General features: G+C 44.3%; 1 protein-coding gene across 1 annotated transcript in view; it reads right to left on the reverse strand.

Annotated features, from left to right (window-relative positions):
• The window catches only part of LOC129709446 (E3 ubiquitin-protein ligase DTX1-like), a 172,712-nt gene that overhangs the window by 19,440 nt on the left and 139,318 nt on the right, over nt 1-13,954 (reverse strand). The window contains exons 3-4 of the mRNA XM_055655850.1: nt 2,115-2,176; nt 91-252 (exon numbers count right to left, since the gene is read on the reverse strand). Coding sequence (XP_055511825.1) covers nt 91-252; nt 2,115-2,176 — 224 coding nt within the window. The remainder of the gene's footprint in view (nt 1-90; nt 253-2,114; nt 2,177-13,954) is intronic.

Below are 13,954 nucleotides of genomic sequence, written 5' to 3' on the forward strand. Positions count from 1 at the left end.
TGTGAGGCAGCAACTCTTATTACCGTGCCAGCCTCTCTGCTGACTATTCTAGCTCAGCTATGGGGGGTCTGCACAAGTTTGTCCACGTACCTTTCTTCAGATGCTTTTTCTTGGTCTTCCTGCAGATACCTGATATCCCAGGCACTGGCTTTATTTCACTCTTATTGACAGGCGGAGGGTGAAGAATGGGTTTCGGAGCACGGGTCAGGCACACGGGAAGTCCAGCTGCGCACATCAGGATCCCGGTCATTCCTGCAGGGAATGCCAACAAAGGAAATCTAATCGTCAATCTTCAAGGCCACTACATATAATGTTTAAGCCGGACACAAAGTTCTGGAGTAACTCGGCACGTCAGGCAGCATCTCTGAAGAAAACGGATGGGTGACATTTCAGGTCGGGCCCCTTCTTCAGACGGGACCCGAAAAGTCACCTACCCATGTCTCCAGAGATGCTGCCTGACGCACTGAGTTACTCCAGCACATTGTGTCTATCTTTGGCATAAACCAGCATCTGCAATTCTTCATATACTGTTAGTTGTTCCACAAATTTTAAATGTTATAATCCAAGACTTCCCATCACATCCCAGCTAAATTTATCACATGAAACAAATAATTCTTAAAATACCATTTCCATTGATCAGGGCACTTGCTTATTATTCCTGACGTAGCAATTAAAATCCTGCTTAATATTGAAGATTACACAGTCACTCAGACACAAGATTTATCCTTTGTGGATTTGCTTAAGCCCGACTTCCTGAATGAAAATCCACACAGTCATTTAGAAACACTGCAATGGCATCAGATATAAACGTTGCAAATAGTTCTGCAATCATGTTCCGGTATTAACACACTGCTTCTGCTTCCCTCTTTGCTCAGCAGTGAACTGGGTTTCTCAATCATGAGCTGTTTAGAAAATGGAACTTCCTCTGTCAGTGTGTACCCTTCCCTAATCTCAGTTGAGGGCTGGAGAGAACCTAGAACAGTTCAGCACAAAAACAGGCCCTTTGGCCCATATTGCCTGTGCCGAACATGATGCCAACACCAAGACTTATCTGCCCGCATATAACCCACATCCTTCCATATCAATATATTCATCCAAAAGACTCTTAAATTCCACTATTGTATCTGCCTCAACCACCATGTGTAAAAAAAAAATTGCCTTTAAACATCCCCTTTAAACTTTGCCCATCTCACCTTACAGACCTCAGAGATAGTGTGGAAATGGGCCCTTTGGCAAACTCCCCATACACTAGCACTATCCTACACACTTGAGACCATTTTATAATTTACAGAAGCCAATTAACCTACAAACCCACACGTCTTTGGAACGTTGGAGGAAACTGGAACACCTGGAGAAAACCCACGCAGTCAAAGGGAGAACGTTCAAACTCCATACAGACAGCATCCGTAGTCAGGATGGAACCCGGGTCTCTGGCGCTGTGAGGCAGCAACTCTACTGCTGCATCACTGTGCCACCCCAACATTGAGAGTACTTTTGGAAATATTTCCCTGAAGAACGGTCCTGAACCAAAATGTCACCTATCCACTCCCTCCAGAGATGCTGCCTGACTCGCTGAGTTACGCCAGCACTTTGTGTTTGGCTTAAAATATTTGAGTGGATTGTGCTGCCTCTTACTGGCTTCATTGCTGCTTGCTGGCAGGATCAGATGCTGCAGGTGCCTCACATTGCTCGTGCTCTACAGGTTTATGACTACTCTCACAAAGAGTGAATGGGGAACACTCAGGCTGGGAATGAGTGGATGTGGGGAGGGTGTTTCCACTAGTGGGAGAGTCTGGGACCAGAGGTCATAACCTCAGAATTAAAGGACGTTCTTTTTGGAAGAAGATGAGGAGAAATATATTTAATCAGAGGTTGGTGACTCTGTGGAATTCTTTACCCCAGAAGGCTGTGGAAGCCAAGTCAGTGGATATATTTACGGCAGAGATAGATTCTTGATTAGTACATATGTAAGAGGTTATGGGGAGAAGGCAGGAGAATGGGGTTAGGAGGCAGAGATAGTTTAGCCATGGTTGAGTGGTGGAGTAGACTTGATGGGCTGAATGGCCTAATTCTGCTCCTATCACTTATGACCTTATGATCACCTGGCAGCTTACCTGCAAGAGCTGGATGAACTGGGCCAGACCCATTTAGGTTTTTCACTGGAAGAGCAGGAACCCTGGAAGAAACCAGACAGAGATCGTTAGCTGTAGAGCATAACATAGAACAGTACAGCACAAGAACAAGCCCTTCGACCAGCAATGTCTATGCCAAACAAGATAGCAAGACCATTTCTTATCTGCCTACACATAATCCATATCGCTGCATTCAAAAATCTCTTAAATACCATTATTGTATCTGCTGTGATATCTCATCCCAGTCACTCCCTCGTCTCCCCTTTCCCATCAGGTTGAGGGTACAGAAGTTTGAAAACACATACCTCCAGATTCAGGGACAGTTTTCACATAATTTTATATACTTCTATCTGGTCTGATTAGGAGGTTTCAACTGCATCCAAGTCTGTCCAACCTCTCTCCCTGTAGCTGAAAATTCCCAATTCAGGCATTATTCTCGTAACTCCCACTTAATGTATTTTTGTTTTGGCAGTCTACAATGCTAAGATTTCAAAATTGCTTCTGTGCATTTTGACATTTTAAATCTGAGAAGATTTTGCACAGTGGTGCAGCGGTAGAGTTTCTGTCTTAAGCGCCGGAGACCCGGGTTCGATCCTGACTATGGGTGCTGTCTGTAAGGAGTTTGTGCGTTCTCCCCGTGACCTGTATGGGTTATCTCTGATGTACCAGTTTCCTCCCACATTCCAAAGACGTGTAGCTTTGTAGGTTAATTGGCCTCTGTAAATTGTTCCTTGTGTATAGGATAGAACTAGTGTACACAGTTTAGTTTAGAGATACAGCACAGGAACAGGTCCTTTGGCCCATCGAGTCCATGCCGACCAGAGATCACCCAGTACATTAGCACCATCCGACACACGACGGACAATTTACTATTTATACTGAAGCCAATTAACCTACAAACTGCTGGTCGGTGCGGACTGGGTGGGCTGAAGGGCCTGTTTTCATGCTGTATCTCTAAAACTAAAGAATTTATTGAGGCAGGGTTTGAGCACCAACCTTCTGATTGGTCAAACGTTGCACATTGAAGTCTAAGGAGAAGCACCATCCTTGAGGAAGCATCCATCAATAGTTCCCCACGCCTGAATACATGTGAACTGAATGCCCTTGTTGGTTACTTAGAGCCGAGTTGGAGATCTCTCGTAGTACTTGCCGCCCGATAAAGAGACTCGTAAAACGTCACAAAGGCTTTAAAGAAAGTCTCTGGAGCCGTAACTGATTGGCAATAAAAGACCGTACTGTGAAAGGCGGGGATGGAGGGCAAGGAAAAGTCACAGCTGCAGTCTTCACATTGCTTATTGTTGCTGGGTCTGAATCCAGCCACTCCCCGTCTAACTACACTGCAGGAGAATGCTGGGAGGAACTTTGAAATTGCAGTGCAGGGCACTCCAGAGTCTACCGCGAGTACAAAGGACTTCTTAAAAATATTGCAAGGAAATGTATCGAGATCTGAGGGGGATTCAAACAGTTTAACATTGAAATAGCAAACAGAACTACTAATGAGTCTTTTATTGCCAACCAGTCCCATCTTCAGTTTACAACATTTGGCCAACCAACGTGGTTCAAATACAACAACCATTATAATATCACTCTGCCCGTCCTCGGTTCATCCCGAGAGTATGGTCCACCAACGTACTGAATAACTATCAGAGTACAACTAATTAAGGCAATCTCCAAAATTGCTCAAAGTGTGCTCCAGACAACACTGAGGACATTAAAGCTTTCTAAAACAAAATCTGCGTGCAAATTTCTCAAGAAACAATTTGAAGTCACAAAATTATTCATCGTGTATGGTGTGCTAACGAACCATCAAACTGAACCATCAGTAGTGTCGTCCGTGCTGAAGGAAACAGGTAACGCTACTTTGACCTAACTTGCCCACACCCATCAACATGCCTCATCTACACTAGTCCCACCTGCCTGCATTTGCCCCACATCCCTCTAAACCTGTCCTATTCATGTACCTGTCTAATTGTTTCTTAAACTTTGCGATAGTACCTGCCTCAACTACCTCCTCTGGCAGCTTGTTCCAAATACCTACCACTCTTTGTGTAAAAAAAGTTACCCCTCAGGTTCTTTATTAAATCTTACCCCCTTCCCCCCCCCCCCCTCACCTTAATCCTATGTCCTCTGGTTCTCGATTCCCCGACTCTGGGTGAGAGACTCTGGGCTTTTCCTATCTATCTATTCCTCCCATGATTTTGTACACCTCTAAGATCATCTCTCATCCTCCTGCGCTCCAAGGAATAGAGTCCTAGCCTGCTCAACCTCTCCCTATAGCTCAGGGCCTCGAGTCCAGGCAACATCATTGTAACATATTACTCAGCCCCGTTAAAATAAAAAATAAATACATTTATATCGGGAGAATGAAGGTGAAAAAAACTCCCTCTTTAGGTTATGCTGCAAGAAATTGCAGAGAGTTGTGGATGTAGCCCAGCCCACACACAGACCAGACTCCCCACCATTGACTCCATCTACACTTCACAATGCCTTTGGGAAAGGAGCCAACATAAACAGATAATTAAAAACTTATAATGGCCTGTTTCCTTGATCATCGTTACTTTTTTGCATATCTTTCATTCATTGTTCTTTATCTCTCCCCATCACGTCTATATCTCTTGTTTCGCTTATCCCGAACCAGTCTGAAGAGGGGTGTCTACCTGAACCGTCACCCATTCCTTCTCTCCAGAGATGCTGCCTGTCCCGTTGAGTTACTCCAGCTCTTTGTGTCCATCTTCGGTTTAAACCAGCATCTGCAGTTCCTTCTTACATATAATCAAAGACCTGACCCACCCCAGTCATTCCCTTTTCTCCCTGCCACCCTTGCCAGAAGATACAAAATCTTGAAAACGTGCACCATCAGACTCAAGAACAGCTTCTTCCCCACTGTTATCAGGCTTCTAAACAATCCTTTCATAAGCTAGGCTATTGACCCTATTTTCCAGCCTAGCTCATTGCAGCCATTAGATATGTTTTCTTGGAAATGTCTGTGACCAGTGTAAATAATAATTAAATACTCTTAACTCTTTAGCTGAAGTCACAAGGGTGACTTCCATTTTGAAGATGACTTTTGGCTACCCTCTGAAATGTCCTAACAAATAAGTTGGCACAGAGGCAGTTATGGCAGCTGTTTACAAACACACTCTATAAACTTCCTTGCATTGCAGTAAGGAATCGAGTCGGCACAGTGCGCAGCGGTAGAGTTGCTGCCTTACAGCATCGATCCTAATTATGGGGGCTGTCTGTACGTTCTCCCTGTGACCGCATGGGTTTTCTCTGTGAGCTCCGGTTTCCCCTCTCACTTCAAAGACATACAGGGCTGTAGATTAATTGGCTACGGTAAAATTGTAAATTGTCCCTAGTGAGTAGGATCATGCTAGTGTACGGTGTGATCACGGATTAGCGTGGACTTGGTAGCCAAAGGGCCTGTTTGCCGCACTGTATCTCTAAAGTAAAGTCTGAACTAAAACATTTTCAAGGCCATTTACAGGAACACAAAGGCCTCTTACCTGGGAGCCGGTCCGATGTCTCACGGGGCTGTGCGTTTAGAGATTATTATTGGGAAAACTATAAATTCTTCTCTAGGCTAATTAATTATGCTCTCGGCTTATGTTGGCACCTTGTGCTCTGATCCAAATTTAATTTCAGTGAAGCCGATGGAATTAATTTTTAAAGAAGGACTTGCTGATGCTAATTGGGATAACTTATCAGTCAAAGTGGGTTTGAAAGTAGTGATCATTTTCACACTGAGGCACTGCTGAATAGTTTGATGAGCAGAGATGATGTGTGAGTGGGAATTGGTGATAAACATAAAAAAATCGCAGATGCTGGAAATCTGAGACAAAAGCAAAAAAATGCTGGAAGAGCTCAGTAAGTCAGTGGAGAGACAAACAGAGTTGACGTTTCAGCAAGCGTTTGTGTTACTGTTGTGGTGTTTTAACTTAGCAGCAGATTAGCTGAGACAGGAAGCGACTAGGCATCAATGAAGAGCTGGAAATAGGAGTGAAGGTAGGGACATGGGCTAAGCTAAAGGTCATCTGAGAGTCAAATAGCAGAGCAAGGTTGTAAACAGTCTGTTTCGGTGACCTATGGCTAATAGGGATGAGAGAAGAATGTAATTAGTCATGAGGGAGCGATCTGTAATGGAGGTCAACAGAAATGGCCTTTGTCCTCCCAGTACATAGTTGCTCCCAGCATTTAGCTGCTTCCACTGTATGGGTGTGGGACGGGTTGTACGATGCTTCAAACACAGCAGGCAGATTGAAAGAATGTCCGTGTTTATGTGTGGGCTGGCCTAGCAAATGGGAGGCAGATTCTTTGGCGTGTAGGAGGCTGAGGGGTGACCTTATTGTGGTGTACAAGACCACGAGGGTCACGGATAAAGTGAACACTCACCAACTTTTCCTAAGGGTAAAGGATTCTAAAAGTAAAGGGCATAGGTTTAAGGTGAGAGGGGAGAAGTTTTAAGAGAGACCTCAGGGGCAACTTTTTCACTCAGAGGGTAGTCCTACCAACTTGGTCGGCATGGACGATGTGAGCTGAAAGGCCTGTTTCAGAGCCGTGCAGCTCTATGAAGCTAATGGAGAGGGCTGGGCAAGGCTAGATCTTTGTGGGAAAGCAGGTGATGAGGTCAATGTGGGTGATTCTTTGAGTAGATAAGAGTGCAACCCAACCAGTGCAGGTCCATGGAGTCATAAAGTGACACAGTGTGGGAACAGGCCCTTCATAGAGTGGCACACTGTGGAAACAGGCCCTTCGGCACAACTTAAAGGCCATTCACCCATCTGGGCCCACCTCCATTCCTGGCAGCATGTTCCAGGTACACACTCCACTTAAAGTCATAGAGTGACAGTGTGGAAACAGGCCCTTTGGCCCAACTTGCTCACACCAGCCACCATGTTCCAGCTATAGTCCCAACTACCCTCGTTTGGTCCATATACCTCTAAACCTGTCCTATCCATGTACCTGTCTAACAGTTTCTTATATGTTGGGATAGTCCCTGCCTCAATAGCTCATTCCTTACACCCACTACCTTTTGTGTGAAAAGGTTACCCCTCAGATTCCTATTGAATCTTTTCCCCTTCACCTTAAACCAATGCCCTCTGGCCAAGAGACTCTGTACATCTAGCCAATCTATTCCTCATGATTTTATGCACCTCGATAAGATCACCCCTCATCCTCCGGCTACTCCAAGGCAAAGAGGAGAGGTGATATTAGCTGACAGGGGAGTCAAGGAAAGTAATGTTGGGACATGGTTTTGGTGGGAACGGGATCGGCCAAGGAAGCAGGAGTTGGACAAGAATGGGTGGCAAAGTGGCGCAGCGGTAAAGCCTTACTTCACCAGAGACCCAGGGTTTGATCCTGACCTCAGCTGCTGTCTGTCTGGAGTTTGCACGTTCTTTCTCTGACCCTGTGGATTTGCTCCGGTTTGAGGGTTTCCTCGCTCATCCCAAAGACGTACAGGTTTGTGGTTAATTGGCCCTCTGTAAATTGTCCCTAGAATGAATGAGAAAGTGGGAAAACAAAGAACTAGTGTGACCAGGTGATCGATGGTTGGCGTGGATTCGATGGACCTGTTTCCATGCCCTTCTCTAGACACTTGACGCTCTGACAATTTTCATAGGATAACTCGTGCCTGAAACCGTTTGCAATATTACTGGGCAAGATATTTGTAAGTTTAAGAAGCTTGCAAAAAATCCTCATCCACATATTATCCTCATTCATACAGACAATTTCTTGGCAAAGGATATATCAATGTTTATTTCTCGCACCTGACAGGAAATCAACATATTTGTTCTTTTAAAGATGGCAAGAATAGTCCTCAACAAACAAGCTCTCTGGGTTTGTCTGCATGCTTTCTACTATTACCACAAAGTAATCTCCCACGATCTCTAATCAGACTGAAGCTGATTATTGAACAACCACACACTCCTGAAGACACAACATGAAGGTTTTTACCCCCATAGTAAATAAATCATCTTCTCTGTTGCAGACACTGGAACTGTGCTATCACCTTCTCCATTGGAGAAATTGCAGAGTTGTGGAAGTAGCCCAGACCATAGCACAAACCAGCCTCCTCTCCATTGACGCCATCTACACTTCACGCTGCCTGGGCAAGGCCACAAGCATAATCAAGGACCAGTCTCACCCTGGTCACTCCCTCTTCTCCCCTCTCCCATCAGGTAAGAGGCACATAAGTGTGAAAACACACACCACCAGATTTAGGAACAGTTTCTTCCCAGCTGTTATCAGGCAACTGAACCATCCTATCACCAACTAGAGTGTGATCCTGACCTCCCATCTACCTCATTGGAGACCCTTGGACTATCTTTAATTGGACATTATTGGACTTCAATGTTATATCTGGCATTGAATGTTGTACCCGCTATCCTTTATCTGTACACTGTGGATGTCTTGATTGTGTTGTCTTCGACTGGAGAGCCAGCAAACAAAAGCTTTGCACTGTCCATCTGTACACCTGGCAATAATAATAAACTCTCATCAAGCAGCAATCTGTCAGCTTGAAACAATGCAAGATCGATCCTCTGCAGTTAGCCGTGGTAAACACCAGTGGTCTCCTCTTCAGACACTTACCCCCTTAGGAAAGAAATCTGCATCTTCTTGATTCCAGCAACTGGAGTTGTGTTGTCACCTTCCCCTTTAGACGTTACTCTTTTCTGAAGTGGATGCAGGTATGAAATGAATCGCCCTGTGAGTCGTTGGCTGTGTGCCCTGATTAGTTTTATAAAGTAGTTTAATCCTATCCATCACCATAACTTCACTGACATCACCGCTATCTGTGTGCGTAATGTGGCACCTGCACGGATTAACAAGGAATCAGCGGGCGTTCATTCGTAAACAACCTGCTCCTGTAGGCACGTACACAGGTATTAAAGCCCGCACTCACGGAGAGATCCCCAAGGCTTTAGTCTCAGATGCGGCTTTTCCATTGCGAAATACTAGCTACACATCAGACCAAAACAACTGTGGATCTCCATTCAGGAAAATCTAACATAAACAAACACGCCAGATGGTGTTGGCTGATTCAAATCTTCCACAATGCAGCTTGTATCTTAGATCCATTCATTAGCCAGGTTCCCCACACATGGGACAACCTGTACATAGGTGACCAATACATATGTGACACCAGGTCACCTGTACTTCCTCCAACCTGGTGCATTAAAACATCTGCTTATTACGTGATCAGATGTCTGAAGAAGCCTCCCGACCCAAAATTAACTAGGCATCATGTTTTGGCACATTGTAGGCTGAACGGCCCATTCCTTCCGCAGTGATGAACTGCTCTATGTTCTATAAACAAATCCAAACCAATCTAAACTAAACTAAACTAAACCAAGCCATGCCGAAATAAACCAAACCACACCCTACTACACTGTGGCTGTTAAGGACGATGACAGCCCACAGTGTCAAAGGGCAGATACCAGCATGGATAGCAGGTTGGCTGGATGGCAGAAGAGTGGCAATAAAGGGGGCTTTTCTGTTTGGCTGCCAGTGACTGACACAGTTCTACCGGGGTGGGTGCTGGGGCTCCTACTCTTCACGTTGTATATTAATGATTTGGACGAGGGGATTGAAGACTTTGTGGCCATGTTTGCGGATGATGCAAAAATAAGAGGAAGGGCAGGTAGTGTAGAGAAAGCAGGGACGCAGCAGAAGGACTTGGACAGGTTGGGAGAGTGGGCAGAGGAGTGGCTGATGCAATGTAGTGTCGCCAAATGTGGAGTCATGTATTTTGGTAGTAGCAATAAAGGCGTAGACTATTTTCTAAATAGGAGAGAATCCAGAAATCGGAGGTGTAAAGGGACTTGGGAGTGCTGGTTCAGGATTCCCAAAAAGTGAATCTGCAAGTCGAATCGGTAGTAAAGAGAGCAGAATCAATTTTAGCATTTATTTCAAGAGGGCTTGTATACAAAAACAGGGATGTAATGCTGAGGCTCTATAAGGAGCTGGTAAGGCCGCATTTGGAACTTTGTGAGCAATTTTGGGCACCATATCTGAGGAAGGATGTGTTGGCTCTGTAGAGGGTCCAGAAGAGGTTTACAAGAATGACCCCGGGAATGAGTAGGTTAATCTGTGATCAGCGTTTGTCGGCACTGGGCCTGTACTCACTGGAGTTTAGAAGAATGAGGGGGGACCTCAATGAAACATACAGCATAGTGGAAGGTTTGGATAGAGTGGATGTGGAGAGGATGTTTCCACTAATGGGAGAGTCTTGGACTAGAGGTCACAGCCTCAGAATTAAAGGACGTTCTTTTAGGAAGGAAATGAGGAGACATTTCTTTAGTCGGAGGGTGGTGAATCTGTGGAATCCTTTGCCACAGAAGGCTGTGAAGGCCAAGCCAGTGGATATTTTTAAGGCATAGATAGAATCTTGATTAGTACAAGTGTCAGAGGTTATGGGGAGAAGGCAGGAGAATGGGGTAGGAGGGAAAGATCAGCCATGATTGAATGGCGGAGTAGATGTGATGGGCCGAATGGCCTAGTTTTACTCCTGTCTCTTGTGACTTTATGACTAAACTAAACCAAACCAAACACAATATTCCTCCCCTATCCACTCAATGCTTGCTGTAGCCTTCAAGTTCCTTACACCCACCTGACCATCCCATTCTTGGTCTCTTGCAGTGCCTCAAATCAAAATGGCAAACCTTTCCTTATGTACAGTCAGCAACAGATTGATCAAGTTTCAAAGCAAATGTTGTTGGCGGGGCAGGAGGAGTAGCTGGGGGAAATTGACGTAGAGAAGGACATACAACTTCCTCATTGAAAGTCAAATAAACTTCTGTGTCCTGCCTTGGTGAGAAAATAAGAAATGACATACCTCCTTCAGCCAAGATCGCTCTTTTCAGAGACTTTTTTCAGATTAGTTTTATGAACCGAGGTACAGTGCAAAGCTCTGTTTTGCATGCTATCCAATCAGATCATATACCATAATTAGATAATATCAAGTCAAATTCAAATACAATCGTTAGAGCAAAGGGGAGGATGCAAAGTGCAGAATATAGTTCTCAGCGTTGCAGGGCCTCCGTTCCAGAGACAAAGTACTATTGCAAAGTTTAAGAGGTACTATCAAAAAGTTTACGAAGCAATTAGACGGGCACATGGATAGGATAGGTTTGGAGGGATGTGGGTCGAATCCGTGCCAGTGGAACTAGTGTAGATAGAGGGGGCATGTTGGTCGGCGCTGGCAGGTTGGACCGAAGGGCCTGTTTCCATGCCGTATGACTGTGACAAACTCCAGTGTCCCCAATGGGTAGAGGTGAATAGCAAAGTTGCAAGATTCCACCAGAATGTGGCGACTCTCTGCGTGGTATTCCAGAAATCGACCTGCTTACAATTGTTCACTTCTTTACTTGTGTTTGATTGCACTCATGTATGGTATAATTTGACTGGGTAGCACACAGAACAAGCTTATCACTGTATCTCGGTTCATGCGACAACAATGAACTAAAACTTGCAATATGAATAATTGAGACAACATCACTCCAATTATGTGCAAAAATGAGTTGATATAGATCTGGTTGTTTATATGCAAATTCAGAAAACAGAAGTTTATTCATGGGACTCAAGACTTTGTATGAAAGATGGTTTCACTATGATTAATTATTGATGTTTATACCATCAATCATGAGTTGCTGAAAAATCAGATTCAAACAGATGTTATCTCCAAGAAAAATTGTTCTACCTATTGTCTTTTCATCTCTGTCTATCCAACCATGTCTATCATCCCCCACTCCCCCCCCCTCACCTGTATCCACCTATCACTTGCCAGGTTTTGCCCTGGCCCAGCTCTCCTCCAGCTTTCTCTTCTCTACCACAATTAGTCTGAATAAGGGTCCCGACCAGAAATGTCACCTACCCATGTTCTCCAGAGGTGCTGCCTTACCAGATGAGTTACTCCAATATTTCATGTGTGTTTTTGTAAACCTGCATTTGCTATTCCGTTTGCCTACCCACACTGAAGAATGCAGATTTAAAATGTTTGAATAAAGCATTTTTGTGCAGTGAGTTCTTACAATCAAGATATCAGAGACTGCAGATGCTGGAATCTTGATCAAACTACCAAGGAACTCAATAGGTCAGGCAGCCTCTCTGTGGAGGGAATGAACGGAGGACATTTTGGGTCAGGAATGATTGGAAATAACAGCAGAAAGTGCAAAGACATGTTCTAAACCAAAACATCGCCTGCCCATTCCCTCCACAGATGCTGCCTGAACTGTTGAGTTCCTCCAGCACTTTGTGTTTTGCTTACTATCAAGAATAGACTTTTGCATAACAGGGTGTCAGGGGTAGATTTAATAACAATTTTCAAACAGAGCAGAAAGGAAACGTATTCTCTGTTATTTTTACCCCAATTAACCGTGTGATTGAACAGTATGGTTAATATCTAATGAGAAGGAAGCTGAATTTATACTACTGCTACACACAGCCCTGGATAGACCCGAGAGTTGAAAATGGCGCTGAAATGTGTCAACTCTCTGTGCGCTGTTCCGGAGGGTGGGCACGTTGGCGCAGTGGCAGAGTTGCTGCCTTACAAGGTCAGAGATGCGGGTTCGATCCTGACTACGGGTGCTGTTGTGTGGAGTTTGTACGTTCTCCCTGTAAACTCGTGGGTTTCCCCCAGATGCTCCGGTTTCCTCCCACATCCCAGGTTTGTAGGTTAATCGGCTTTGCTTAAATTATAATTTGTCTCTATTGTGTGGGATAAGCGTTAGTGTACGGGATAGTCACCGGTCGGTGTGGACTCGGTGGGCCGAAGGGCCCCTTTCCGCACTGTATCTCTAAAATCTAAATTCAAAAGAGGAACTAATGCACGCATGTATTGTATGATTTGACTGGGTAACAGGCAGAACAAACATTTCACTGATCTGTGCAAATGTGACAATAAGACAAACCAAGACTACATCCAGTTTTGTACATCAGACCTTCAAATAGATCAATTAGCCATATTGAAACAACAGCATAGATTTACCAGAAAGATACCAGAATTTCATAGATTCAATTCCAAGGCGACATTGTATAAACTTTCTCTTGGAGCTTTGAAGACAACAAACGTAAAACATGACATTTCGCAGTCATTTGGCCTTTTGAGCGTGGCTGATCTGACTGTAACTTGAATTCAGGCTTTTAGTCTACCCACAGTAACCTTTCACCCCCTGTCCATCAGGGATCAATCTACCCGTAAAAATATGCAAAGGTGTGCTTCTGAGTGCGAGAATTTCACACTCACACTAATCTTGCCACACAAAACTGTCTTATCGTTTTTTTAAATGGGCACCACATTTTTAAAGCTTAGATGTAGAAACAAAGAACACCAGATGCTGGTTTGTACCAAAGAAAGACAAAAAGTGCTGGAGTAACGCAGCGGGTCAGGCAGTATCTCTGGAGAACATGGATACGTAACATTTCAGGTCGGGCCTCTTCTTTCGATGCTGCTTGATCTGCTGAGTTTCTCCAGCACTGTGTGTCTACATTTTTAAAGCTCCCTGGTTATAGATTCACCCACTGTTTCAGAAAATCAGTTTCACAATAACCTTTGATGTGGTAATTTATCAAATGCTTTCTGGAAATCCAAGTATCGTTGTACTCTGCATGAGCAGACTACTTCTTCAAAGAAATCCAATAAATTGGTCAAACATTATTAACCTTTCTCAAACCCATGTAAACATTGCCTGATAACTTGAATGTTACCAAGTAACTTGCTCTATCATCTTTAATAACGATGATACTACATTTTCTCTTGGTCAGATGACAAGCTAACTTCCCCATTCATTCTTGAGCAATAAACAAAGCGTTAGAGGAACTGA

This window comes from Leucoraja erinacea, chromosome 25 (genome assembly GCF_028641065.1).
Source record: "Leucoraja erinacea ecotype New England chromosome 25, Leri_hhj_1, whole genome shotgun sequence".
NCBI lineage: Eukaryota > Metazoa > Chordata > Chondrichthyes > Rajiformes > Rajidae > Leucoraja > Leucoraja erinaceus.